A 27,326-nucleotide genomic window follows, 5' to 3' on the forward strand; every position below is an offset into this window, starting at 1 on the left:
AGTTTGGCATCCTTCACACTTTCCTTCAGCATGGTGATCTCGGTGTCCTTCTTCTTCTCAAGCTTTGCAAGCTGGCGCAAATACTTGTCTTTCAGCTCGATTGCAGCCTTTTGTTTTTCAGCTTCAGCTAAGCTAACAAGACCGGTCAGGCGACCGTTCTCGAATTTTAGCTTGGCTATCTGCTTCCTGGCTTTTTCTAGCTCGGTTGTTTTCTCGGTTACTTCGACCATGGCTTGCCTTGCTGTCTTACGAAGCTCCAGCACGCGCTTGTGAGCAATGTGGTTCTTTTGCATGGCCTGAAAAAGAATGGGAAGAGACTTGGAGTAAAATCGAACAGAAAGTCGCGCAAATTAGAAAAAACAGCAAAGGAAGCTACTTACAAGCACCATGGATTTGGTGGCCGAACGAATGGCCTTTAGCTCGGTCAAATTTTTGTGATGCTCCATGTCTGCTGGTAGGCAAACACTCTTGGCAAGATTGAATGCCATTGGGTGATCTTTTTCAGTGACCACTGAGGCGATGTCCTGAATAGCTCGGTTCTGGAAAGTGATTTTGGGAGCCCAATTGGAGGAGCCAGCTCGGTCGGAAAGCTTCGGTTGCGGGCTTGGTGGAAAGCTTGGTGGAAGAATGGTTTCGTCTTCATCAACAAGGCATTGCTCGGTTTGCGTAGTCCAGGCCCGCTTGCTTGGACGAGATGAGGAGGGTTGTTGAGATGGAAAGGCCACCACGGTTTCCTGAGTCTGGTTGGGTGGTGGTACCTCGGCTCGGTTTGTTTCGGTTAGGAGGACCCTTACTCTGTTCCTCTTTGCCATCTCTTCTTCGGCAGTAAGTCGGACCAAGTTGATTTCAGGCAAGGTTGGATCCAGTTCAGGAGATGCCTCCAGCAAGAAGTCTGTTACTCTGGATTTTCGTCGACTGCTGTATCTGTACGTCGATTCAAAATTCAATAGCTTGGCCCAACTTCTTTCAGGATATCGTAGTGCGGCGCGAAGTATGTTTAGATTGGGGCAGCTGTACAGTGACTTGAGGTGGGCTGAATCTGCATAAAGAAGACAACTGTCAGTTCGGTTCAGGAACAGGAAACCGAAATAAAGGGAGGCATGCAAAGAAGCCGAGGTAGTTGTACCGAGGGTTCCTTTCTTCCAGTTTATATTACGGCCTGGGATCTGGGCTTGGTGGTCTTCAAAATTTCCAGATACCTAGAAAAAATCGTCATCATTTAAGTCTTTGTCCGGTGTGTCCTTTATTATTTTCTCTCGGCGGCGGCATATTCTTAGATAATAGACCCAGCCATCTTCTTTTGATCCTATGGAATATTGATGGAAAAGTTCTGCTAAGCTGAGGTTAATGCCAGCTCGGCGGTTTAGCTCGGCTATACCATTTATTATGCGGTATGAATTTGTGGAGAGTTGGGTGGGGCATATCCTAGTTTGCCTAAGGAATTCACAAAGTAAAGGCTGTACAGGGAATCTTAGTCCGGTTTCTATAATGGACAGGAGGGTAAAAGGTACAAAACCTTGTTTCCCCATGGTGTGATATTTTGTTTGGCTAAGGTGAGATGGACATCGTCAGGAATGTTATACTCCCTTCGGAATTCGGCCAAGCCACCAGGTGTGTCTACTAGAAACCTATATTTACCCATTCTCTATTAAGTTATGAATAAATTAAACTGGTGTTAGCTCGGTCGAAGAAAGGTGCTGAGTAGCTCGGTTGAGCGCTCAAATGAGTGCCTGGGCAACCTAAGTCTGCAAAGTGAAAAACAAAAGTGTTAAGCACAGATCATGGGACCGTGCTAAAAAAAATAAAGGCAAGATAAATATAGTCCTAGCTCGGTTTGTAGAAGGGATTTGGTATCCCGGTTTGTGCAAGGGGTTTCTTATCTCGGTTTGTGCATGGGTTTTGTTAGTCCGGTTGAGCCTCTAGGGGTAGCGCTCTTAGTTCGGTCTGAACTACGAAGGCTGGTCTAGCCCTAGGTTATAGCTCGGCCGTGGTCGAGACTATCAAGCACGCTATTACGCAGACTTAGTACGGTTTGTTAGCTCGGTAAAATTAAATCAAAAGATGTTTTTACCTGTTGAAACTACTGGTACGGTGTTTAGTTCGGTTGGTAAGTCTGGCTAAAGTGACATCAACTACAAACAGCTTTTTAGTTCGGCTATACTGTGATTTTGGATCAAAATCAATGTTTTTCAGTTTATTCATGGAAAATTGGAGGTTCTATTACATGGCTCTTCAACGAAAGAAAGGTATGTGTTTTGAAAAAACACACAAAATACATGTATTATAAAAGCAAATGCGAAAAACAACAAAAACAAGGCGGATTTGAGTAAACTTACCAGGTCAAGAGGAAGAAATCGAAGATGGAAGCAACGGCAGTGAAGAACACGAACTCAGCAAAGTTCAGGGTCGAGAAGAAATAGAAGCCCAGGGAGAGAGAATGAAGGAAATGAATAGTAGATTGATAGATTCAAAATGAAGAGTGAGTTTTGTGTAGAAGGAAGGACAAAAAAGAGCGGGACTGTTCAAAAAGCACGGAGTACGAAGACGGCGTGATAGCTGCATTGGGCCAATCAGAGTATACCACGTGTCATAGGAATGAGAAGCGATTCAGTTGGTGTGATTGAAGAGACGTTTTGACCGGACAGGTAAAGCCGGCGTAAATTTAGTTCGGCTGGAAAAGCTAAAAGAGTTTTTTTAGCTCGGTCGGAAAGGTTAAAGAAGTTTTTTAGCTCGGCTAGTAGACAAGGTAATCCCTATCATGCTATGCAGATGGAATTAAGGGGCAATTGAGAGGGTAATTTATATGAACATTGGGCCAAGCTGGGCAATGGGCCGTTATGGGCCACAATACAAAAGGTTGAGTAAAAAGGCTTTGAAGTTAGTCCGATCTCAGAGCCTTGATGATTAGTCCGGTCCCAGAGAGCCTATTGTTATATCGGTCCAGGAGAGTACTGCGGATTATTCGGTCGCCAGAGTTAGCTCGATCGTGGCATGGTGCAGCTACCTCGGTCAGACCTAGCTAATTGTTAAGCACGGTCTAAACTAACACTATGGTTAGCACGGTTTGTGCAGGTAGAACCAAGGTAAGAGCAGTGAAAGGAAGAACCGAACTAAGTGTAGTTCGGTCTAGTCTGCGGTTTAGCATAGCCATGTTTACCTCGGTCACAGAAGTCTGACTATGGTAAAACCATCTCACTTGGTTTAAGTAGTGAGGGGGGTGTTGAAGGATAAGCATTATCATTCAGGAATGTGATTCCTAGGAGGACTCTACATGGAGGAGTAAGAGTCTTACTAGGATTGTGCCACGCGGAACCTATAAAAGCTCACAACATCACCTATGGAGAGGTAACACAACTTTGATTCTCGAATACACAGAGCTTTTTGTCTATTTGTCTATTTTGCTAACTTAGGCATCGGAGAGGTATCCGGCACACACCCGCCGACTAGCTCACGTTTGTGTTTTCAGGGAATAAAGCGACGACGTACAGAGGAGCGAAGACTTGATCAACAGGATTATACGGGAAGAATATTTCGTGCCCATACAAATTTCATATCGAATATGTAGATGATATTTTAGAAGACAAGATACATCCTAGTAAGATATTTAAAACACCTAAACAGTCTAAAATACAAGACACATTTTATATGAATACTTTAACATTCCCTCAAACAATAGAAAGCATAGGAACTAGCAATTCATAGCCTACAGTAGAAGATCAGTAGAACCAATGCAATATGAAGTATGAGGAAGATGGCCACCAACCAATGCATGACGTAGTAAAGCAGATCCCAGTAAACAGTATAGGTTTCATAGAAAATGTAGACAACCAGATATGAGCATACAATTACGACTAGCTACTAACCGAGGAATCATTTTAGACTTAGCTAAATTCGACCCAAAAATATGGCAACAAGTGATAGAAAAATGGGAAAAAGATGCAATAAAAGCATGGATGAATAATCTTTTTGAAGGAAATGATATGTGGGAATACATGGAAATACTTTTAGGAGATTCAGCTTTTAATACATATTTAACTTTTAAAGGAAAATATGAGGAGACCATTAGACAACTTAAAGGATTAGGAGATAACCCGTGGAATTTTACTAGTTTTATAAAAGAAATGCTTATAGGATATAAATGATTATACGCAAAGCATAGTATTAACTGAACAAGATCAGATAACACTAGGGAGTTGGAAATATATTGTACCTTTAAATAAAGAATATCTAGCCATAGCAGTTAGAACAGGAAAAAGTTTTGATGAAGAGATAGGGAATACATATTTTAGAAAGTTACTTGGAGAATTAGGAAGAGAAATAAAGAATCAATGGTCAATCTATTAAACAACCTTTCCAGCAAGAATAGCCACAGTAGAAGTAAATATAAGAGGAGATTTAGGAATAGGACCTAGAATAGTTTTTACGTTTCGAAGGCTAGCAGAAAAATGTATAAAAGTCAAAATACAAAAAAAAATTGAAAAAACAAAACTATGGTTTCTGTAGCAGCATAATATACACTCCGCAACAATATGAAGATAAATATAATAGAAGAAAATACAAAAGATACAGAAAATATATAACAAAAAAAAACAAAGAAAGAAAAGTACTGGAAGAATAAATATAGAAAACCTTGGAAAAAAACAAAAATTTATTAGAAAAAGTAGAACTTTTAACATAAATAATTAAAAGCGTCTACTTGAGGAAGAGAAAGATAAAAGCAAACAAAGATATGTTAGAAAACCTAATAATAAAAAATGTAATTGTTTTATATGTGGAGAACCTAATCATTTTGTAAAAAATTATCCAAAAAGACATAAGCCTGATACTAATAAGCAGATAGAAAGATTGCATATTATAGAAAATTTAGAAAAAGAAGTCGTAAGCATAAATAGTGATGACTCAGATGTATATAGCATAGTCAGTGATTATGAATAATAAATAGAGGCTATGAGTTGAGATAGTGATTCAGAAAGTGATATTGATATAGATAATCTTTCAGGACAACTTAACTAAGAAATAGAAATACCCTCTTCCCATAATGGCTTCTTTATGATGACAAAAGAACGCTATCCAGATAATGAATGTCAGCATAACTTTATGATTGGACTAGGATTTGATACCACTTGATGCAGTTATTGTAACTGGTTTTTAGTTAAAAATAAGAGAACTCAATGTATATTATGTAGTGTAACTTATTGTACAATTTGTTTAGAAAAATTGAATATGACACATAAAGTAATACTAGAAAATAAAAAGGAGATGCGAGAATATCATAGTCTAGAAAATAGAGAATTAGAGATACAAATCAAAAGGCTTAAACTACAAATACATGAGGTAGAAAATAGAACTAACCTTGACATAAAAATTTTAACATTAGAAAATAAAAGCTTAAACAACAGTTAAAATAATTTCAAAATAAATACCCCTTAAAAGATAAACTTGTTAGGGAACGTATGCACTCTTTAGAAATAGTTAACCTAGTTGATTCTCAACCCTTTAGTCAACATTTTCAAACACAATTTGACAAAGCATATTTACCATTTAATTATCTTGTCATACCCACACTAAATTTAGTTGAAATATCTTGCGTAATCAAATTCGCAGAAACAACTCTTACACTGTTTTTGATTAGGGGATTTGAGGATGGATTTGAAAAGGGAAAAGAAAAATGTTGGTAAAATATGAATAAAATACACCTATAGTTCATCTAATTTTACACACTTTTTTCTTTTTACTTTCCAAATTCCTTCTCAAATTTTCCAACGAAACACAACATTAGTGTAAATGCCATGATAGATACAAGAGATAATAAATCATATATCGAACAACATGTAGGTCCACTAAGATGGAATTCACCTTTAGCATAGCCGATGACACTAGATAAACATATACACATTACATTATTGGAGAATAGATTAATTTTTATCATATAGGATCTCAAGCTCAACATATCAAATGGTTCCCTTTATCTCAAGTTTGGATTTTGTTACTTTTTCAATTCATAAAAAAAAATTGAAAGAATTCAAAAAAAAAAAAAACCAATTGTTTTGTTTTTAAATTTTTTCAATTTATTCTACTTTTATGGTTCATCTAATTATATTCTTAAAATCTAATATTTTTAAAAAATAATAATAATAACTAAAGACGAAAAGTATCACCAGAAAAGTTAATCCCAAAAACCAAATTGGCCCCCCCCCCCCCCCCCCAACACACACACACAAAAAAGCATTTCACTCATTCCGACCATTATTTTTCTTCTTTCTTCTTCATAGGAACTCCACTCCGTTTTTCATGTAAAAAATGAAGATATATATATATATATATAAGCATTACAAAGTGTAGGGGACAATTTAAGTGTATTTGTGTGGAACACCAAGTAATTTTGCAGTATTGTTCTTGAAAGTGACCATGTGAATCTCAGAAGTGATTTGAAAAGTCAGTTAAAAGTTAATTTTTTATTTTTTATTTATTTTGGATTATATCAACTCTTATATTTTTTACACATAAAAAGACAAAAAAAAATTTAAAAAAAAATATCAAAAAATTAACTTTTAATCAATTTTCCAAATCACTCCTCACGTGGCTACTTTTTTGTCTTATTCATTATTGTGGGTTAACAAATGAGTTGAATTTAAACTTTGGAAAATGTTTGAGGGCCATAATTTTTGTGGCCACAATGGCTCAAAACTGCCAAAACGACGTCGTTTTGGGTGCAAAATATGCCAAAACGACGTCGTTTTGATAATTTTGAGCCATTGTGGCCACAAAAATTGTGGCCCTCTAGCATTGTTGTTAAACTTTATTAGAAGTTTGATAAGATTCAGTGTAAAATGCACAGATACCAGGTGTAATTTCTATTAATTGTACAATCACTTCAAATCATAACTAATCATTCTATTTGGTTTTAGTTTTTAAAAATAATTTTTGAATTTTCAATAAAAAAAATTAAATAAATACAAAAAAATATGAAATATACTAAATTTTTATATTCTCTAGTGTTTTTTAGTATTAAGTGAATTTTGCAAAGAATTTTTCATAAATTGTATATTTTAAGTGTATCTAGATTAAATAAATCTAAAAAAGTAAAAATAATTGTATAAAATATTAACAGGGAAAGTATAAAATAAACAACAGGGCACTTTTGTAATAAAATAAACCTTAAATTTTTAATTTTATCAATTTATAATCTAATTTTTATTTGTTTTCAATTCAAACAATATTTCTATTTTCGTTAAATACACACATGAAAAAATGGAATTTAGTTTAGTTAACAAAAATAGAGAAATGATTTAGATTGAAAATAAATCAAAATATTATGATTTAAATTGATAAAATTAAAATCTTAAAGCTTATTTTGTTATAACGGTTAAACCCTGAGATTTTTTTTTTTATATATTAAAATGTTCACTAAAAAAATACGTATTGAAATTTTAAAAACAATTTTTGAAACTTCTAAAACAAAACAGAGTGAATATATACTTTGATTCATATTCAAAATCCTTCTAAATTATAACCATGACCACCTTAAACTATGAGCAATATATTGTACATATTAGCCTTGTCAATGGATCAGATTGAATTGGATCTGGCACAATTCAAATCCAATCTGATTATAAAGCAATCAGAATTCAAACCCAACCCAATTATGATGAACCCAATAGAAGATCATCTAAATTTGAATCCATTTTTATCTAGATATTTGATTTGAAAATTCAATCTGACTGGATTTATTATAATAATTTATTGGGAAAATTATTTATAAGTCCTATTAGGGAAACTTATACTACATATAGTCCTACTAAAAATCTTATGTTCGGGAAGCTCTATTTACACACCACTTTCTCTCTCAAGGTAAACCACTTCTAAAGACACACTAAAAATAATTTGCAAAAATAAATATTTTTCTCATCACACATCACAAATTTATATATTTACCCTTACTCACACACCTACCAACAACAATATACACACAAAGTTCCATCTTTGTCCCCACACAGCCACACACCCCACACCCATGATATTCATCTCCCACTCCATTCTCTATTCACACCGGTGAACACCATTGCCAAAAACACTCATAAAGACGTCGTTGGTGGTGTTGCTCAACACAGTTCTGAAAAAAAAAAAAAAACAAATTTATAACTGTTCGGTAGTACAGAGTTGAATTAAATGAAAAAGTTCGACCGTAGTAATCCGAACAAATTGCACTTGTTCGATTGTAATCTGTTGGACAGATGTAAGTTGTTCGATTGTAGTTTGTTGAACAGATGTAATTTGTTCCATTGTAGCTTGTCGAACAATGATATATCATTTACCTTTGGTTAACCGAACAACGATTTACCACTCATAAACGAAAACGAAGACGAAAACAACCAAAAAAAATAAACCTTTTCATTGCTCCATTGTTCTGAATGAGAATTGTCAGATGTATTCTTCATTGAATCCAATCAAAATCTTCAATAATACTATATTTTTGATTATTTGTTGAATGGTTTTTGATTTTGGTTTTAGGGTTTTTGGATTCTTGACAGAAAAGATACGTAAGGAACAAGTTTGAAATTGATAATTTATATTATATTGATTCTTATCCTTTATGGTAAATACACAAATGGGGTGTATCATAACTTGTCCTTTATAGTCATTTCACTTAAGGTTAAAATTGTAATAAAAAATAAATTAATTAATGGTTTGCTTTAAGAGGGAAAGTGATGTGTAAATAGAATGACCTCTTATGTTCCCATAAGTTCTGTGTGAAGTTTGTTGACACATTTACCCTAAATATTAGTTGTTAATATCATAAATAATAGTAAAACCATATATAGGAAATTGAATGTTACCATAAATCATATCTATATAAACGTAACGTAACGTGACACCTACATAAACGTAACGTAACGTGACACTTATGATCTATGGCAACATTCAATTTTGTCATAGATCATATCTACGTAAACGTAACGTAACGTGACACCTATGATTTATGGCAACATTTAATTTCCCATATAGGAAATTGAATGTTACCATAGATCATATTTATATGAAACGTAACGTGACACCAATATAAACCAACAACATTTTCACATTCAATTTAAAAAAAATAAAAACTCATTAAGTTTGCGAAACGTAACGTGACACGTTACGTTTATGTAGGTGTCACGTTACGTTACGTTACGTTTTTGTAAGTGTCACGTCACGTTATATTTTTGTAAGTGTCACGTCACGTTATGTTTATGTAGGATCTTGTGGAATACATTCTTATCTAAATAGGACTTAAGACTCTATAAGAAATTACACAGGACTTAGCCTATCATAAGTGTCTGAAAAATTATTTATAAATAAGTCTCCCTAATTTATTTTTTAATTCAATTTTCACTTTTATTTTTTAAGTGGGAAGTACAAAAAAAATTCTCAGAATTTGAGCATTATAACAAAATAAATCTTGATTTTTTAATTTTATCAATTTAAATCCTAAACTTTTAATTTGTTTTCAATCTAAATCATTTTAAGTAAAATCGATGGAAAAATAAGTATTTTAGTCATTAAAATCAATAAAAAGAGTATTTTAGACATTTTATGTATATATCTACATGGAGTATCTAAATCATTTTAAGTAAAATCGATGGAAAAATAAATATATTTTAGTCATACTCAATAAAAAAAAAATATTTTAGACATTTTATATATATTTATATCGATTTTAATAATTGAAATACTATTTTTTTTGTCAATTTAATTTAACAACAATAGACAAATGATTTAGGCTGAAAATCAATCAAAATATTAAAGTTTAAATTAACAAAATTAAAAACTCAAGATTTATTTTGTTGGAAGATTTCAACCCTAGCTTTTCTTTTTGGTACTAGTCCCTCTTTAAAAATTATCTGTTTAGCTAAATTATTGCTCTGTTTGGTTAGGAGATTTGAGAAGGGATTTGGAAAGGAAAAAGAATAAAGTAGGTAAAATATAAATAAAATATACTTATATTTTACTTAATTTCACACACATTTTTCTTTTTCTTTTTTTCTTTCCAAATCTCTTCTCAAATCTTCTAACCAAACACAGCGTAAGAGTTGGGCTTTGAATTTGAGGACTCCATAAAACCCATTACGATTTCATTTTAATAATTTTAATTATTCATTTTGTAGAGCGTTCTGTTCATTTTTATTTGTGTATGTACTTAATTTTTGTAAAAAAACAAAATGATGCAGGGGTTGATAGCTTAGACATAGACATGGACAAACAAAAGGTAACAGTGACTGGATATGTGGATCAGAGGAGGGTACTGAAAGTGGTGAGAAGAACAGGAAGGAAAGCTGAGTTTTGGCCATACCCTTATGATAACGACTACTATCCTTACGCTGCTCAGTATTTAGACGAGTCTACCTTCTCTTCTACTTATAACTACTTCACCCACGGTTACAATGAGAACGTCCATGGATACTTACCCGACCCGCTTTATTCCACCGTCAATTCTGAAATTTATGAGCTTTTTAGTGAGGATAATGTCCATCATGCTTGCACTATCATGTGATCTTTTGGTTCACAACCCTATAATAAGACATATATATGTTCAATGGTGTAAATTACATTTGGGAACCTCGTAATAAAATTTTAATGCATTAAAGATGTGTATAAAAAGTTTTTTTTTGAAGTCTAATAAATATCACTATTATCAAGATGTAAAATTTTAAAATAATATAACTTTTAATATAGATGTTGATTTTTAATAAAATTTGTATTTTTAAAATTTTCTCATCAAGATCTATCAAAATCATGTTGACTATGAAATTCTTTTTTTTTTTTAAAAATATTACCGTTGAAATTGATATAAACAGTAATAGTAATATATTATTCTATTTGACAATTATTCTACTTGACAGTAACATGTTACTTTGACAATATTATTCAAGAAAGAAAAAAAAAAGATATTTTATTTTGTCCTTACTCAATTATGTGTTTTCTCCATAAGGAGTTTATGGAGAAAGATAAATTGAGTTGTCATTTTCACCGAATAAGGATTCAACGGAGAGTTTTGACTAAATTTCCCAATTACTACATTATGATTTTTGTAATTTGGCTATTATATTAGTTTTGTCAATTATACTCTTTTTCTTTTTTTTTCCCTTTAAATTTCCAAAAAAATTACACTTTTGAGTTTTCCCTGGCTAGACAGATTGGGAAAGTAAAATAATTTGAAAAAAAAAGAGTTAAAAAAGAATAAAAAAATAAAATAAGTTAATTTTATTTATTTTTAGATTCATCTGGATAAGACAGACTTGAAAAGTAAAAAAGAAATACATAATTTTGAGAAAAATATCACTAAAGATAAAAAATATATTTAAAAAAAAGTGTGACTTTTTTAGTTGTATGCCAATTACCCCCTTAATTTTAAAAGTAATATTGCTAGAGACTTGCTAATGATAGCGAGCAATGTTAGAATCCCGATAAAATTATTAAATATTTTACATAATACTCACATAGATGAGAGACACATGCCTATGCAAGTATTGTTTTGAATATTTGGTAATCCATCAAAGGTCTTTAACATTTTTAAAGAATTGTTAATAAGAAACACCTATTTGGAGAACATGATTAAAAATTGACTTTTTAACTTTTTTTTCTTTTTCTTTTTTTAAAAAAAAATATGTTAAAAATTTGAGAGATGATGTGACTTCAAATGGATTAAAAATTGACTTTTGTTTTTTTCAAAAAAGCCATAAATACCAAAAAAATTATAATCTCAATACATTTTTCATATATCCCAAAACACTTTCACATATTTCAATGCAGTTTTATACACTTTTCTAACACTAACAATAATTAGCATTTTCCAATGTAGCAAAATATATAAAAATATTTTAGAATATGTGAAAAATATATTGATATTATAAATATTTTATAGTGCTCAAGGCTGTTACTAGTAGGACCATTTATATATTTTCAATTGGCATTTAGGTAGTGGTTAGATTGGCAATTCCCATTTTTGCCTAGTCCGTATCACTTCCCATTTTGTGCAATTTTATATATTTTTTTAAAATTTTATTTTCATTCCAATTATATTAATTAAATAATTTTTATTTCACATATATTTATATATAATTTAATTTATTAAATATAATAAGGATAAGACGACAAAATCAAAATATTCATAAATATCTCATTCAATCTCTCTATTTCTCATTGCTAGTTGGCCCTCCACGCGCGTGAGGGTCATGCTACAGTTCAATATAAATATTTCTACAAATATTTTCAAATTTTAGATGTTCAAATGTGTAGTAATTTTATGGTTAATATTATAAAGTCAGAAAATATTACAATGTGCATTTAAAAAAATATGTGTGATATGTCTTTCATATTTTTTTTAGACCAATTTATAATTTCAATTTATAACTATTAATATTTCGCCATCTGATGGCTTAAGCAATAAAGCGAAAATTGAGTTATATACGTTGTGGAAACATATTTGAGGTTAGTGTGTTTTTGGATTTGGATTTGTAATTTAAAATTTGATGTTCCGACTTTCGTGACTTTTGAAATAAGATATTTTCTCAATTATTTGAAAACCATGAACTTAAGGTATTGAACATGCATCAGAAAGTTAAACCAACTTTGCAAAATGGTAAGTATTGCTACCTAATGGGTTTGGATTTACTGCTCAAATGCAGCTGAATACTCCAATTGTTGTGGAGTATATTTATATGATGAACTAAAGTAGTTGACTATGGTAAAAAAATTTATTGTACAAAGTTGACAATAAAAGGGAAAAAGAAAAAGCTACAAATGTAGAAACAGAAATATCAGAAGTGTAGAAACCCAAAAAAAGCTACAAGTGTAGAAAACCAAATATCACAGTGACAAAGCTGTAGCGGGACCATCCAGAACCTGTGAAATGGTACCAATCATTTTAGCAAACAGATTGCATGCATAACACCAGACACAACTATTTAGCTAATTTTTCAATGCTTCCCTGACATTCTTGTCGAACCTCTGGAAAAGAGCATCAAAAAAACACTGTACCAACAAATTAAGAGGAACATCAAGCAAGCCTAACATAGGCAGATCCTATTCTATCCAAATTTACTGAACCTTTAACTAAAGAAGGAAGACTATAAATTTTTTTGAAAATGTAGTCTTGATGATCACAACCCAATTAGCAAAAGCATAAACTATCATTGGACTCCTCAAAACCAAGAGACATTGAACAATGAATACCAGACAACAATTGCTGCATGACAAGCACATCATCAATGAAGAACCAAAGGGAGCCAAATGTATCATTCAGGAAATCCACCAAAAATTTCGAGTCACCCAATCTGCAACCAGCAAATATCCTATTCAAATGTAGACGATACGAAATAGTCATGCCTTCATTTCTGCTACAATATTGGAACACTGCACAAGCAACAACAGACAAGCCAAAAATAATTTGCCATGACTATCTTGGAGAATACCCCCATCACTATCCAAACCAGATTACATTGACTACATCTAGCAAATGATAAAAACAATCAAGTAAAAACTTACCTACCCAATTCCCAAGAGATAAAGCAATTGGGAAAAACTTAGCTGCCAACAATTATGCACCATAATCATAAGCCTACTAAATATAAACTTGAAGCGACAAATTGAAATCCACTGAAACGGTGCAATTACACAAGTTCAATAACAAGGTAGATTGAACAGGGGTACTTCGAACAGGGGGCTAGCTTATGGACATAAATTTTTATAAATTATAGAAATTTATAAATAAAGAAACATGGTGTCATATTAAAGATAGTTGCGACAATAAATTTTTATCACAATGAGATTCATGCTTTTTATCACAATGAGATCCATGCTCTTCAACAATACGAAATGGAATAATCGGAGCCTACAAGTAATCAGGTTTTTTCCCTTGATACTTAACCACTCAACCACACACTGTAATAAATTTGGAATGGTTAAGTGGAATTTATACATATGCACAATATCAAAGCAAAAAAAACACCTGGAATGCAAGAATAAATAGCTACTATATGTGGTATCCAAAAGCTAGCAAGCATATTCTTACACTATATACCATAGTTATTTATATGTTGTCCAAAAATTTGAAGTTATTACATACAAAAGTTGTTTATATGTTATCGAAAAAGCGAAAGTTAACTATTATATATAACTTTTAGTGAAGTATATGTATATATATATAGAAAGAGAGAGATATGTATATATATATACATCTACTATTATATATAACTTTAGATGAAAATTCATTTCAGAATTAACTTCAATTTGCCAAAGAATTATGATACATAGTTATTGGCTGGTCGTATGAAATAGTATAAAATAGAGAGAAGGAAATCAATGGGTGAATCCACTTTGATTGCTCTGTTTTTGGATTGGTTGCCTTCTTTATGATTCCAAACTTGTGCTCTTTGAATTGTCTTTTTGGGAATCATTCCAATTTAAATACCAGAAGGAAAACTCTTTTAGAATTTTTTTTTTTTTTTGTTTTTTTGGTTGCTGAAAATGATACATATACACTTAACTCAAGCTTTTAGAATGTTTGAATGGGTGATTAGCAAGGTAGATCAAATTAATATTGTTGTTCCTGAATGACAAAAGCATGACAATGGCTGCTACTGATTTGCAGAGTTTTCTTTAATGATCTTTGAACTTGTGTAATTGCACTACTTCAGGTTTATATTTAGTAGGCTCATGGTTCATCATTTGCAGCTACGTTTTTCTTTTAAGCCTGAGGCACTACACTTCTACCCACAATGGGAAAAGGAACAAAACAAAAAAAAAAAAAACAAATTCACACCAAAGACAACAACCCAAGTTCAAACCCAAATTCAAAACATATAGATATAAACTCCACAACAGAACCAGAACCACTGGGGAAAAAAATCATTTGAGAGTAACTTCAATTTGCCAAAGAATTATGATACATAGTTATTGGTTGGTCATATAACATAGAGAGAAGGAGATGAAGCTTTTGACCATTTTTATTAGGTTTTTTGGGTTGCTCCTCCTGTTTTTATTTTTATTTTTTTTATGTTTCTATGTTAGTAGTTTTAAGTTGAATTGATCTGACATAAATAGGGGAATCAAACTTGATTGCTTTCTGTTTGAGTTGGTTGCCTTCCCTATGATTCCAAACTTGCGCTCTTTGGATTGTCCATTTGGGCATCATTTGAATTAAAATACTAGACGGAACACTCCTGTACAGGTTAGTTTTTTTCTTTTGATTATAAATTACATATTTGTATGAATTCTAACTAACAATGAATAATTTGAGGATTCAAATATTGACCCCCAGTTCGTATAGATGGCAACTACTGAATGACAATGACAGAATAACAATTGCATACCTACCTATACATCAGCTAATTAACCAACCAACCTAGATTTGCTATATTAATTTCATATATTTTAGTATGTAATCCAAAGTAACACCATTACAGCTAAATCTTTTCCACATAAATATTTCTACAAATTGTGTTTGGTTTATGAATTTGAGAAGTGAACTGTAGTTATATTTTGTCTCTAATAGTTTTTGGATTTTCATTTTCTTTATTTATTTGTTTTATATTTTCAAGTAATATATCATACATTTCTCTTGCTTGGATTTGGATTTTCAACTTAGAAAATTGGATGAGGCTTATTTTTTATTCAGAAAATTCAGCCAGGTAAACTCCTTATTTATTGAGACATATTAACAAACACATGGTGTGCATCTGCTAAACATGTGGGTAGGGAAAAAATAGTGTGGTTAAATATTGTGCAACACACTTGTAAATAGTAGCCATGAAATTACAGATGTACATACTAGGATTTGCAACTGCAGGACCAGAGCCTTGGATGCCCAATTTTCATAGCGTTATGGCAGGAAGAACACCGATAGTGATGGAAAGAAGAGGACAATCCATCGACAAGATATATATATATATATATATCTTGTGAGAAACCCATGTTTGAAGGGAAAAATTTTGTTTTCTTTTTCATTGTCGGCGTCGCTAAGCGGCGGAGCCAAGAAAATAAATCAGAGGGACACTTCTTAATTACAATATTAAAAATATTTATAAAAATATTTCATATAATTTTTACGATTGACTTCAAAAAAGATTAAAAAAAAATCAGTGTGTTTAGTTTGAATTTTTTGAATTAAGTTTTTGAAAATTAAGTTTTTTATTTTTTTTGTTTTTGTTTTTAGTGAATATTTTTAAAATTTTAAGTTTTTTTTTTTACTTTTTTAGATACATGATGTATCTAAAAAAATAAAATATTTGTGAAAAAATATTTTAAAAAATTAATAAATACATAAAAATATGAAAAATGTATTAATTTTTTGTATTTTTTTATATTTTTAGTATTTAGTGAATTTTTAAAAGATTTTTTCCCAAAAATTATACTTTTTAAGCATATTTATATTAGGTGTGTCTAAAAATAAAAATAAAAAATTGCTTAAAATATTAAAAAAAATCAATAAAAACAAAAAAATACGAAAAACAAAAACGTAGAATTTTTTGAAAAGTGTTTTTAGAAAACTCAAACCAAACAAAGTGAATATGTTATTTGTAATTAGTGTATCACGGACAGCATTAAAAAAAAGTCATAGATATAAAGTTTTAAAATAAATTATATAATGATAAAGTAGTTTTTTTATACAAAATATGCATAAAAATTCAATATAATATATAGCTATATCACGCAATCATTGACATGCGATATTACCAACCAATAATAAAGAAACACACGGAGGGTGAACCCTGCATATTAAATGTAACTTAACAATTCAATAAATTCTATATTTTAATTGAAATTAATTATGTTTGCATATCAATAATGATAGAGATCACCATTATATTGAAATTTTCATAGATAATAATATCGTAGTCTCTTTATTTTCAATCAAAACAATAATTATTGTTCTTATAATTTTAAAAATATCATTGACATTTCACTCTAAATAATATTTTTATAATTTATTTTTATATAAAATATTTTTTTTATGTTTGTAAAAAAAAAAAAAAATTCCAAAACTCAGGGGGGGCACGTGACCCCCCTGAGCCCTCCTTCCCTCCGCCCCTAGCGTCGTTGATCTGAATTCCACCTGGGTAAAACCAAAATCTGCAACAACATGTGGTAGGGAAGAGCTTTGGGAAATAGGCAAATCGAAGACCACCATTTTGGGGAAATTCTACGGGGAATGGTATTGGAAATGAAGGCCACGTAACTAGGCCAAATGATGGAATTTGATTGTTTGTATTGTCGTGTGTGGTAATTTGAAGGCCACGTAGCCAGGCCAAATCTGTTTCGCAAACAAAGAAACAATAGATTTACGCCAGAGGCACCAGCGTTACACCATGTTACACCACTTTTACCTTCTTTTTATATATGTTATAGATAAATATTTTCTCTCATCACTAATAATCTTTGCCCTTTATATGTTAATCACCTATCACTTGTTAGTATTATTCCTTTCAAATTGAAACAAATTATCACGACACTTTTTTGGCCATGTTGTGTTTAGAGCTGCAAATGAGCTGAGTGGAATCGAGCTTGGCACGTTTGCTTATCAAGCTCATTTATTGAATTCGAGCTTGGCTCGGTTCGTTAATATTAATGAAACTCGAGCTGATCAGCTCGATAAGATTTTTTTAATATTATTTATATTATTTAAATAAAAATATTATTAATATTATTTAATATATAAATAATGTATTTTTACTATTATTTAATATATAAATAATATATTTATTATATAATTTAAATAAAGATAAACGAGCCGAGCTTGATGAGCCGAATTTATTCGAGCTCAAGTTCAACTCGTTTACTAAACAAGTCTAATATTTGAACTCGAACTCAACTCGTTTAAGCTGAGCCGAGATGAAACGAGACGAGACGAGCTGACCTTGTTCATAAACAGTTTGGTTCATTTGCAACCTTAGTGTTCTCTTGTCATCACCACTTTCTTGATTTTTTCAACATTATTCCTACCCCAACATAAAACAAAACAGGGATGAGATACCACAGTGATTGTTCTTAACTTGTTCCAATTACTAAGAAGGTTGAAGAAGAATAAGTAAGAAGGTAGCAGCATAGGAAAGGAAGGAAAATAATGGCAAGTGGTTTGAGCGGAAGGGAAAGAAGAAGGAGATGGTAGTAAATGTCAAAAATGTTGGGTGTATAGGAGTTTTGTCCCGGATGATTAATAAAAAAGGGTTATTATGATTTGATGTAGTTAAAGTATGTTGGAAAAAATTGTTTTATATAGGCATATTTTTTTAACCCAATTTGGGTGGACCCCAAACGTCTTTTGGGGTGAGTCCGAAGAGGTGAAGTAGTAAAGACGGAACGTCAAAACCATTTATGAGTGAATGGGAAGATGACGTCGTTTTCGAATCTAACATTAATTTTTTAGATAAAATTCATTTGAATTTTTTTCATTTAAAAAATTATTGTAGGAATTTAATTTAATTCTAAAATTCAAATTTTGGATTCTTGAGTGGTTTCCTAAAGTTTGTAATTGTGGGAATTTAATTTAATTCTAAATTCAAATTTTGAGTTTCTAAGTGGTTTCCTAAAGTTTGTACCTCATCATTTATTTATTTATTTAACTATTTCATTAGTTTAATATATATATATATATATATATATATATTTGAAATAGTTTGAATAAATAACAAAGATTCTACAAGTTGGAATTTGTTCCATCAACAAAACTGCATAACACTTTTTCAAATGTTTGAATTTGAATATTCCTGTTCAAATGGTCAACTTTGTTTGAATTGAAAAACAATAGCACCTTTTCATTTCATTAAACTAATACCTGTTCGGGATTTTTTGTTGCCTATAAATATCATCTGTTCTAGCAGTTTTTTATCTGGTTTTTTTTTTTCAATCCGAGAAAAATCAGTCCGTGTATCTGATTTTGCAATCCGAAAATAGTCTAAAATTTTGTCCCATTGTTGTCCAAAATTTTCTACTTTTGCATTATTCTTCATTTTAGATTTAAGAATAAATATTAAGAGAGTATTAGAACACAAGGTTTGGATCGCCGAACAAATTGTTTGGAGTACTACTACAATTTGTGAAGATCATTGTATCCTGGGAGATAGACGCCACTCAACCGTAAGTACCGTAGCGGGGCGAATCTGTCTTAAGGACAGAGTGTCACACACTCGACTTGGTCTTAATTTTATTTCGGTTCAATAAATAAATCTGGTATGTTATTTATTTATTTTGTTTGAATTTATTTCTAGTTATTTTATTTACACAGAAGATTGTTCCAACAATCTTAAGACAGATTCGAATTATTCTGTTTACAGAATTTTTCGTTTGTTTCCCTTTTTTCTTTCTTCGTAAATAATTTCGGAAAAAAATTATTTTCTGTGAATTTACAAAATAATATTCTGGTTGGAAAAACAAATAGTGATTACATGCTATTTGACAGATAGTAGTAATATACTGTTTCTTTTCTTTGACAACAACAAGTAGTACGATACTGGTGTCATTAACAATTCAGAATATATTTTTGTGGAATTTTTTCAGAAATTAATTTTGAGTTTTAGAAATTATTTTCTGAGTTTTCATTAATTAAAATTCTGTTTCAGTATTTTAATTATTGAAGTGTTACTGAAATTAATTTTCTTGTGTGGAATTAATTTGGTTAAATAAAATTTTATTTTATTTCCAAATTAATTGAAAAATAAAAGTTATAATTTTTATTTCTTTTATTTTACAGAATTTAATTTCTTGTGTGGAATTAATTTGGTTAAATAAAATTTTATTTTATTTCCAAATTAATTGAAAAATAAAAGTTATAGTTTTTTATTTCTTTTATTTTACAGAATTTAATTTTCTGTGTGGAATTAATTTGTTTAAATAAAAATTTATTTTGTTTTCAAATTAATTGGAAAATAAAAGTTACATTCTTGTTTCTTTTATTTTTACAGAATTTAATTCTGTGAATTTGGTTTAATTTTCTATGTAGTATAAATTCTAATTATAATTTTGTTTTATATATTAGAATTGATGGCTACTGAAACGAATGCCCAAACAAGTACTACTGTGGTGGCTGCAATGACGCCAACTCCCTCTCCTGTTGTAACAGTACCGGTAAATCACGGTGAATAGCCAGAGAAGTTCTTAGGAACTGACTTTAAAAGATGGCAACAGAAAATGTTGTTTTATCTTACAACTCTGAACCTGGCTCGTTTCCTCCATGAAGATGCTCCTATCCTGAAAGAGGATGAAACCGATCGGCAAGTGGTTGCTGCGGTTGATGCCTGGAAACATGCCGATTTCATTTGCCGGAATTACGTCTTGAACGGACTTAACAACACATTATACAACGTCTACAGTCCAATCAAGACTGCAAAGGAACTTTGGGAATCGTTGGAGAAAAAGTACAAAACGGAAGATGCCGGCTCAAAGAAATTTGTGGTTGGCAGATTCTTGGATTTTGTAATGGTTGATTCAAAAACTGTGATCAGCCAAGCTCAAGATTTCCAACTCATTCTGCATGACATTCACGCAGAAGGTATGTTTCTCAGTGAATCCTTTCAAGTTACAGCCTTAATTGAAAAATTACCAAAAGGCTGGAAGGAATTCAAGAACTACCTCAAACATAAGCGCAAAGAAATTTCCATGGACGAGTTAATTGTGCGTTTGAGGATTGAGGAGGACAACCGCAATTCTGAAAAGCGGGCTGGTAAGCTTCCTATGGAGTCTAAGGCAAATGTGGTGGAACATACTTCAAAAACCAAGAAACGAAAGTCTTCTGGAGAAAGTTCATCACAAGGCTCTAAAGGGGGGGATAATAAAAAGTACAAGTTTAATGGCAAATGTTACATCTGTGACAAAGAGGGACATCAGGCCAAAGATTGTCGTAACAAAGGCAAAAACAAAAGAAGAACAAGCAAGAAGCCTGCTCAAGCCCACATGACCGAAGTGGATAATATTTCCAATGGTGTCGATGACATCAATCTTTCTGCAGTTGTTTCCGAGGCAAATCTTGTCGGAAATCCTAAAGAATGGTGGGTGGACATTGGTGCTACTCGCCATATCTGTGCCGACAAAAAGATGTTCACATCTTATTCTACAGTGGACAATGGTGAACAACTCTTTATGGGCAACTCCTCAACTTCCAAAGTTGAAGGACAAGGAAAGATTGTACTCAAGATGACATCTGGAAAGGAACTCACTCTTAACAATGTGCTGCATGTACCGGACATTCTCAAGAATCTTGTTTCCGGATCTTTGTTGAGTAAGAATGGGTTTAGGCTAGTATTTGAGAGTGATAAATTTGTACTTACTAAGAATGGGATGTATGTAGGAAAAGGTTACATGTCTGATGGCCTTTTCAAGTTAAATGTAATGACCGTTGTACCCTCAGTTATTAATAATACTACATCTTCTTCTTACTTGCTTGAGTCTTCAAATTTATGGCATGGCAGACTAGGACATGTTAATTATGGATCTTTGCGTAGATTAATTAATATGGAATGTTTACCTAAATTTAACATTGATTCAAATCATAAATGTGAAATTTGCGTTGAGGCAAAATTATCTAAAACTCCTTTTCATTCAATTGAAAGAAGTACGGAACCACTTGAATTAATTCATAGTGACATTTGTGATTTTAAATCAATTCAAACCAGATGTGGAAAAAAGTATGTAATCACTTTTATAGATAACTATACTAGATATAGTTATATTTATTTAATTCGAACCAAGGATGAAGCTTTGGAAACTTTCATTCAATATAAGAATGAAGTTGAAAATCAACTTGGTAAGAAAATCAAGAAACTTAGAAGTGATAGAGGTGGTGAATATGAATCACCTTTTGGTGAGTTTTGTAAAGAACATGGAATAATTCATCAAACCACCGCTCCTTACTCACCTCAGCAAAATGGTATTGCTGAAAGGAAAAATAGGACTTTAAAAGAAATGATGAATGTCATGTTAATAAGTTCTGGATTACCTCAGAACTTGTGGGGGGAAGCAATACTTTCTACTAATTATATACTTAATAAAGTACCCTGAAAGAAAGTGAATCAAACACCTTATGAATTGTGGCATGGAAGAGTACCATCCTACAAATACTTAAAAGTGTGGGGGTGTTTGGCTAAAGTGGCTATTCCTAGTCCTAAAAAGACTAAGATAGGTCCTAAGACCATTGATTGCACTTTCATTGGTTATGCCAAGAATAGTAGTGCATATCGGTTTTTGATTCATAAATCAGAACATTCCGAAATGCATGTAAATACTATTATTGAATCTCGGAATGCATCCTTCTATGAACATGTATTTCCGAATAAGATTGGACAAAAGACTAGTAATAAGAAAAGATCTTTTGATGCTATTACTAGTAATGATCAAGAACAAGAGTTAGATCAAAATGAAGAAGAGGAACCTAGACGTAGTAAACGTGCTAGAACCTCAAAATCTTTTGGTCCAAATTTTCTAACATATATGGTAAAAAATGAGCCTTTAACTTTTAAAAAGGCTATGTCCAGTCCTAAAGCTCCTTTATGGAAAGAAGCTGTCAACAGTGAAGTTGAATCCATCTTACAAAATCACACTTGGGAATTAGTGGACTTACCACCAGGTTGTAAACCTCTTGGATATAAGTGGATTTTCAAAAGGAAAATGAAAGCGGATGGATCAATTGACAAATACAAGGCAAGACTTGTAGTCAAAGGATTTAGACAAAAAGAAGGTCTTGATTACTTTGACACATACTCACCGGTTACTAGAATAACATCCATTAGAATGCTAATTGCCATTGCATCTCTATACAATCTAGAAATTCATCAAATGGATGTTAAAACCGCTTTCTTAAATGGTGAGTTAAATGAAGAAATTTACATGGAACAACCAGAAGGGTTTTCTGTTCCAGGGAAAGAAAAGAAAGTGTGTAAATTGGTTAAATCATTATATGGTTTAAAACAAGCGCCAAAGCAATGGCATGAGAAATTTGACAAGCCAATGATGTCAAATGGATTTAAAATTAATGAGTGTGACAAATGTGTTTACATTAAAAACACAGACAAAGGTTATGTTATTGTATGTCTCTATGTAGATGATATGCTCATCATAGGTAGTAATAATGATATGATTAAAACTACCAAGAAAATGTTGAATAAACATTTTGACATGAAGGACATGGGCATTGCTGATGTAATTCTTGGTATGAAAATTACCAAAACATCAGAAGGATATGGTTTGTCATAATCTCATTACATTGAGAAAATACTTGACAAATTCAGCAAAGATGATGATCATCTTGCTAGAACTCCTGTAGATGTTAATTTGTATCTTTCTAAAATATACAGGAAAGTATTTCTCAATTAGAGTATGCCCAAATTATTGGAAGCTTAATGTACTTGATGAACTGCACTCGCCCAGATATAGCTTATGCAGTAAGTAAATTAAGTAGATATACGAGTAATCCGGGAGTAGAACACTGGAAAGCAATAATAAGGGTTCTAAGATATCTCCGATTTACTCGTAACATTGGGCTTAACTATACTAGATATCCAGCAGTACTTGAAGGATACTGTGATGCAAATTGGATATCGGATACAAGAGACTCAAAGTCCACCAGTGGGTATGTCTTTACTCTTGGTGGGGCAGCTGTATCTTGGAAATCTTCCAAACAGACTTGTATTGCTAGGTCTACTATGGAATCTGAATTCATAGCTTTAGACAAAGCTGGGGAAGAGGCAGAATGGCTTCGCCACTTCCTTGAAGATATTCCAATATGGCCAAAACCGGTGCTTACTATATGCATACATTGCGATAGTCAATCTGCAATAGGTAGAGCACAGAGTCATATGTATAACGGTAAGTCACGACACATTCGTCGTCGACATAATACCGTAAGACAACTACTCTCTAATGGAATTATTTCCATAGAATATGTTAAGTCTAAAGACAACATAGCGGATCCACTAACCAAAGGGTTAGCAAGAGAGTTAGTTGAGAATTCATCGCAGGGAATGGGACTTAAGTCTATTAAGTAAGAGTTATCACAATGGCAACCCAACCTAGTTGACTGGAGATCCCAAGATCTAGATTCAAAGGGACAACCGAGTTGTGATTGACTCAGAAGGATCACTGTGGAGTCCAACTCCTACCCATTTCTATGATGAAATAAGTGATGTCTGCAGCATTAAAGGTTAAATAAAATTTTAATGATTCTTATATCTAGGTAAACCTAGTAGAGTATGGCAGGATACTCTTCATAAGAATCACCTATATGAGTGTGAACTGGGCCGGTTCTATGAGATTTGTGAAGGGCTACAATTCTCTAAAGCACTCATGAAGACCAGGTTGTTCAGGGCCAAAATGAACACAATAGTGAGAACTAAACTGTGTCTGGAGATATACTGTGTGAGTTCTATTGTCTTGGTTTACACAAACGGCTGAACAGTTCAAGACATCATGTTCACTGGTTAGCTAGTAAATCCGATAGTGTCTCACAAGGGAAGGTTCAAAGCCAAAAGCTACCTATCCTTTGCAGAATATTTTCAATTTCTGTACTCTCTGATTAGATCATATTGTTGCATTTTCTCTCCGTCAACTTCCATTCATGTGGGGGATTGTTGGAAAAAATGGTTTTATATAGGCATATTTTTTAACCCAATTTGGGTGGACCCCAAACGTCTTTTGGGGTGGGTCCGAAGAGGTGAAGTGGTGAAGACGGAACGTCAAAACCATTTACGAGTGAATGGGAAGATGACGTCGTTTTCGAGTCTAACATTAATTTTTTAGATAAAATTCATTTGAATTTTTTCATTTAAAAAATTATTGTGGGAATTTAATTTAATTCTAAAATTCAAATTTTGGATTCTTGAGTGGTTTCCTAAAGTTTGTAATTGTGGGAATTTAATTTAATTCTAAATTCAAATTTTGAGTTTCTAAGTGGTTTCTTAAAGTTTGTACCTCATCATTTATTTATTTATTTAACTATTTCATTAGTTTAATATATATATATATATATATATATATTTGAAATAGTTTGAATAAATAACAAAGATTCTACAGGTTGGAATTTGTTCCATCAACAAAACTGCGGAACACTTTTTCAAATGTTTGAATTTGAATATTCCTGTTCAAATGGTCAACTTTGTTTGAATTGAAAAACAATAGCACCTTTTCATTTCATTAAACTGATACCTGTTTGGGACTTTTTGTTGCCTATAAATATCATCTATTCTAGCAGTTTTTTATCTGGTTTTTTTTTTTTCAATCCGAGAAAAATCAGTCCGTGTATCTGATTTTGCAATCCGAAAATAGTCTGAAATTTTGTCCCATTGTTGTCCAAAATTTTCTACTTTTGCATTATTCTTCATTTTAGATTTAAGAATAAATATTAAGAGAGTATTAGAACACAATGTTTGGTTCGCCGAACAAATTGTTTGGAGTACTACTACAATTTGTGAAGATCATTGTATCCTGGGAGATAGACGCCACTCAACCGTAAGTACCGCAGCGGGGCGAATCTGTCTTAAGGACAGAGTGTCACACACTCGACTTGGTCTTAATTTTATTTCAGTTCAATAAATAAATCTGGTATGTTATTTATTTATTTTGTTTGAATTTATTTCTAGTTATTTTAATTACACAGAAGATTGTTCCAACAAAGTAAAAGTTTAAATTGAGGCCAAGTTGAAAAAACAAACGAAAGAGGATTTTGTTTGGTGCTGCTGTGAGCAAGTGATTTTATATTATAGTTTAACATATTATAAATTTTAGCTATATACAAAAGTTGTTAACTGTTTGGTACAATTGTGGGATTATGAATTTAAGCAACAGAGTAGTATTTGGTTGAATATGCTGTAAAATAATTTTTTTGTTATGTACTTGTCCTTTTTGCTCTTATTATCATTTTTCAAAAACACTTTTCAAAAAATTCTACTTTCTTGTTTTTCATATTTTTTTGTTTTTACTGATTTTTTTTAATATGTTAAACAATTTTTTTTAGTTTTTAGACATACCTAACATAAATATACCTAAAAAGTAAAAACAAATTGAAAAAAACCTTTTAAAAATTCACTAAATACCAAAAATACACGAGAATTTAGTACATTTTTTGCATTTTTATGTATTTATTAATTTTTTAAAATATTTTTTCACAAATTTTTTACTTTTTGGATACATCTAAGTAACATGCATCTAAAAAAGTAAAAAAAATGTTTAAAATTTTAAAAATATTCACTAAAAACAAAAAAACACAAAAATCAAAAAACTCAGTTTTCAAAAAACTTAATCCAAAAAACTCAAACCAAACACACTGAATATTTTTTCTTTTCTTGAATTTTATTTTTTAAAAAGTTCTTTTATAATTAAAGTTAATAATTAGTACCTATATTGGTACACTTCATTGCAATTCCATTTCAACAAAAAAAAAAAAATTTTTTTGGGTACAAAGAACAATTAAAAAAACCCTAAACAAATTTTTTCACAATGTAAACATATATATATATATATAACTGGTTGTAAATTAAAAAAACAAATCTTAAAACTCAAATGGTTTTCTCTAATTTCATAAATCATAACTTAAATCCACATATTAGTAAGTTTAGGATTTCGTTGAAAAAGAGAACAAGTAAAAAAATCCTAAACAAATTTTTTTTTCCCATACTATAAGCATACATATATATAACTTGTTGTGCACAAAAAAAACAAAGATCAAAACTTACAGTTCATTGGAGATGGGGGTGAAGTTTAGTCGTCCAGATTTCGTCATATAATCCTGTTGACCAAGTCCACGCTCCTCCGTACGACGTCACTTTGTCACCTGAAAACACAAACGTGAGCTAGCCGGCGGGTGTGTGCCGGAAACCTCTCCGATGCCTAAGTCAGTAAGCTTGACAAATAGACAAAGATTTATGCTCTCAAAAAGTATTGTGTTCAATTACCTCCTCCAAGGTGATGCTTGTGAGCTTTTATAAGTTTCCCGTGGCACAATCCTAGTAGGACTTGTATTTCTCCATGCAGAGTCCTCCTAGGATTCATACTCCAAAGGATAATGCTTATCCTTTTACACCCTCCCCCACTGTTTAAACCAAGTGGGATGGTTTTCTCTGCGGCCGAACTACCTCATGACCGAAATAACATTGGCTATGCCGAACCATAGAATAGGCCATACTAACCGTAGTTCGGTTCTTCTTGCCACACCATATATTGGTTCTCCCATACACGGACCGTGGTGCATTTGAACCGCTCTTCCAAGTAATAACATTCCGACCGATCTTGACCGGAACAACTTATAACCGGACTACCTCGGAGATCGGTTTAACTAGAAGCCACCCCGGACCGGAGTAGCTTTACAT

The 27,326-nt window shown here is 31.9% G+C and overlaps 1 protein-coding gene and 1 long non-coding RNA gene across 6 annotated transcripts in view; one reads left to right on the forward strand and one right to left on the reverse strand.

Moving 5' to 3' along the window:
• Positions 1–10,582, forward strand: part of LOC114289117 (Heavy metal transport/detoxification superfamily protein) — a 28,843-nt gene extending 18,261 nt beyond the window's left edge. For both annotated transcript variants that reach the window (XR_014345785.1, XM_028232772.2), the window contains exon 3: positions 10,209–10,582. Coding sequence is in view for 1 of the 2 variants with exons in the window: in XM_028232772.2 (XP_028088573.2) it covers positions 10,209–10,531 (323 nt within the window). In the remaining variant the exon portion in view is untranslated. The remainder of the gene's footprint in view (positions 1–10,208) is intronic.
• A 2,111-nt stretch (positions 10,583–12,693) lies between these two features.
• Positions 12,694–18,225, reverse strand: LOC145788880 (uncharacterized). Of its 4 annotated transcripts, none has more exons than XR_014346472.1 (3): positions 17,894–18,225; positions 13,213–13,392; positions 12,694–12,882 (listed from the first exon to the last, which is right to left on the reverse strand). It is a non-coding gene; the product is annotated as an uncharacterized LOC145788880 (long non-coding RNA). The 4 variants fall into 4 exon arrangements; XR_014346474.1 differs by lacking the exon at positions 17,894–18,225 and adding an exon at positions 15,809–15,960; XR_014346475.1 differs by lacking the exon at positions 17,894–18,225 and adding an exon at positions 13,525–15,792 and having other exon boundaries at positions 12,694–13,392.
• Positions 18,226–27,326: the final 9,101 nt, after the last annotated feature.

The sequence above is a fragment of the Camellia sinensis genome, chromosome 12, assembly GCF_055761805.1.
Source record: "Camellia sinensis isolate YWXY chromosome 12, ASM5576180v1, whole genome shotgun sequence".
In the NCBI taxonomy this organism is placed as follows: Eukaryota; Viridiplantae; Streptophyta; class Magnoliopsida; order Ericales; family Theaceae; genus Camellia; species Camellia sinensis.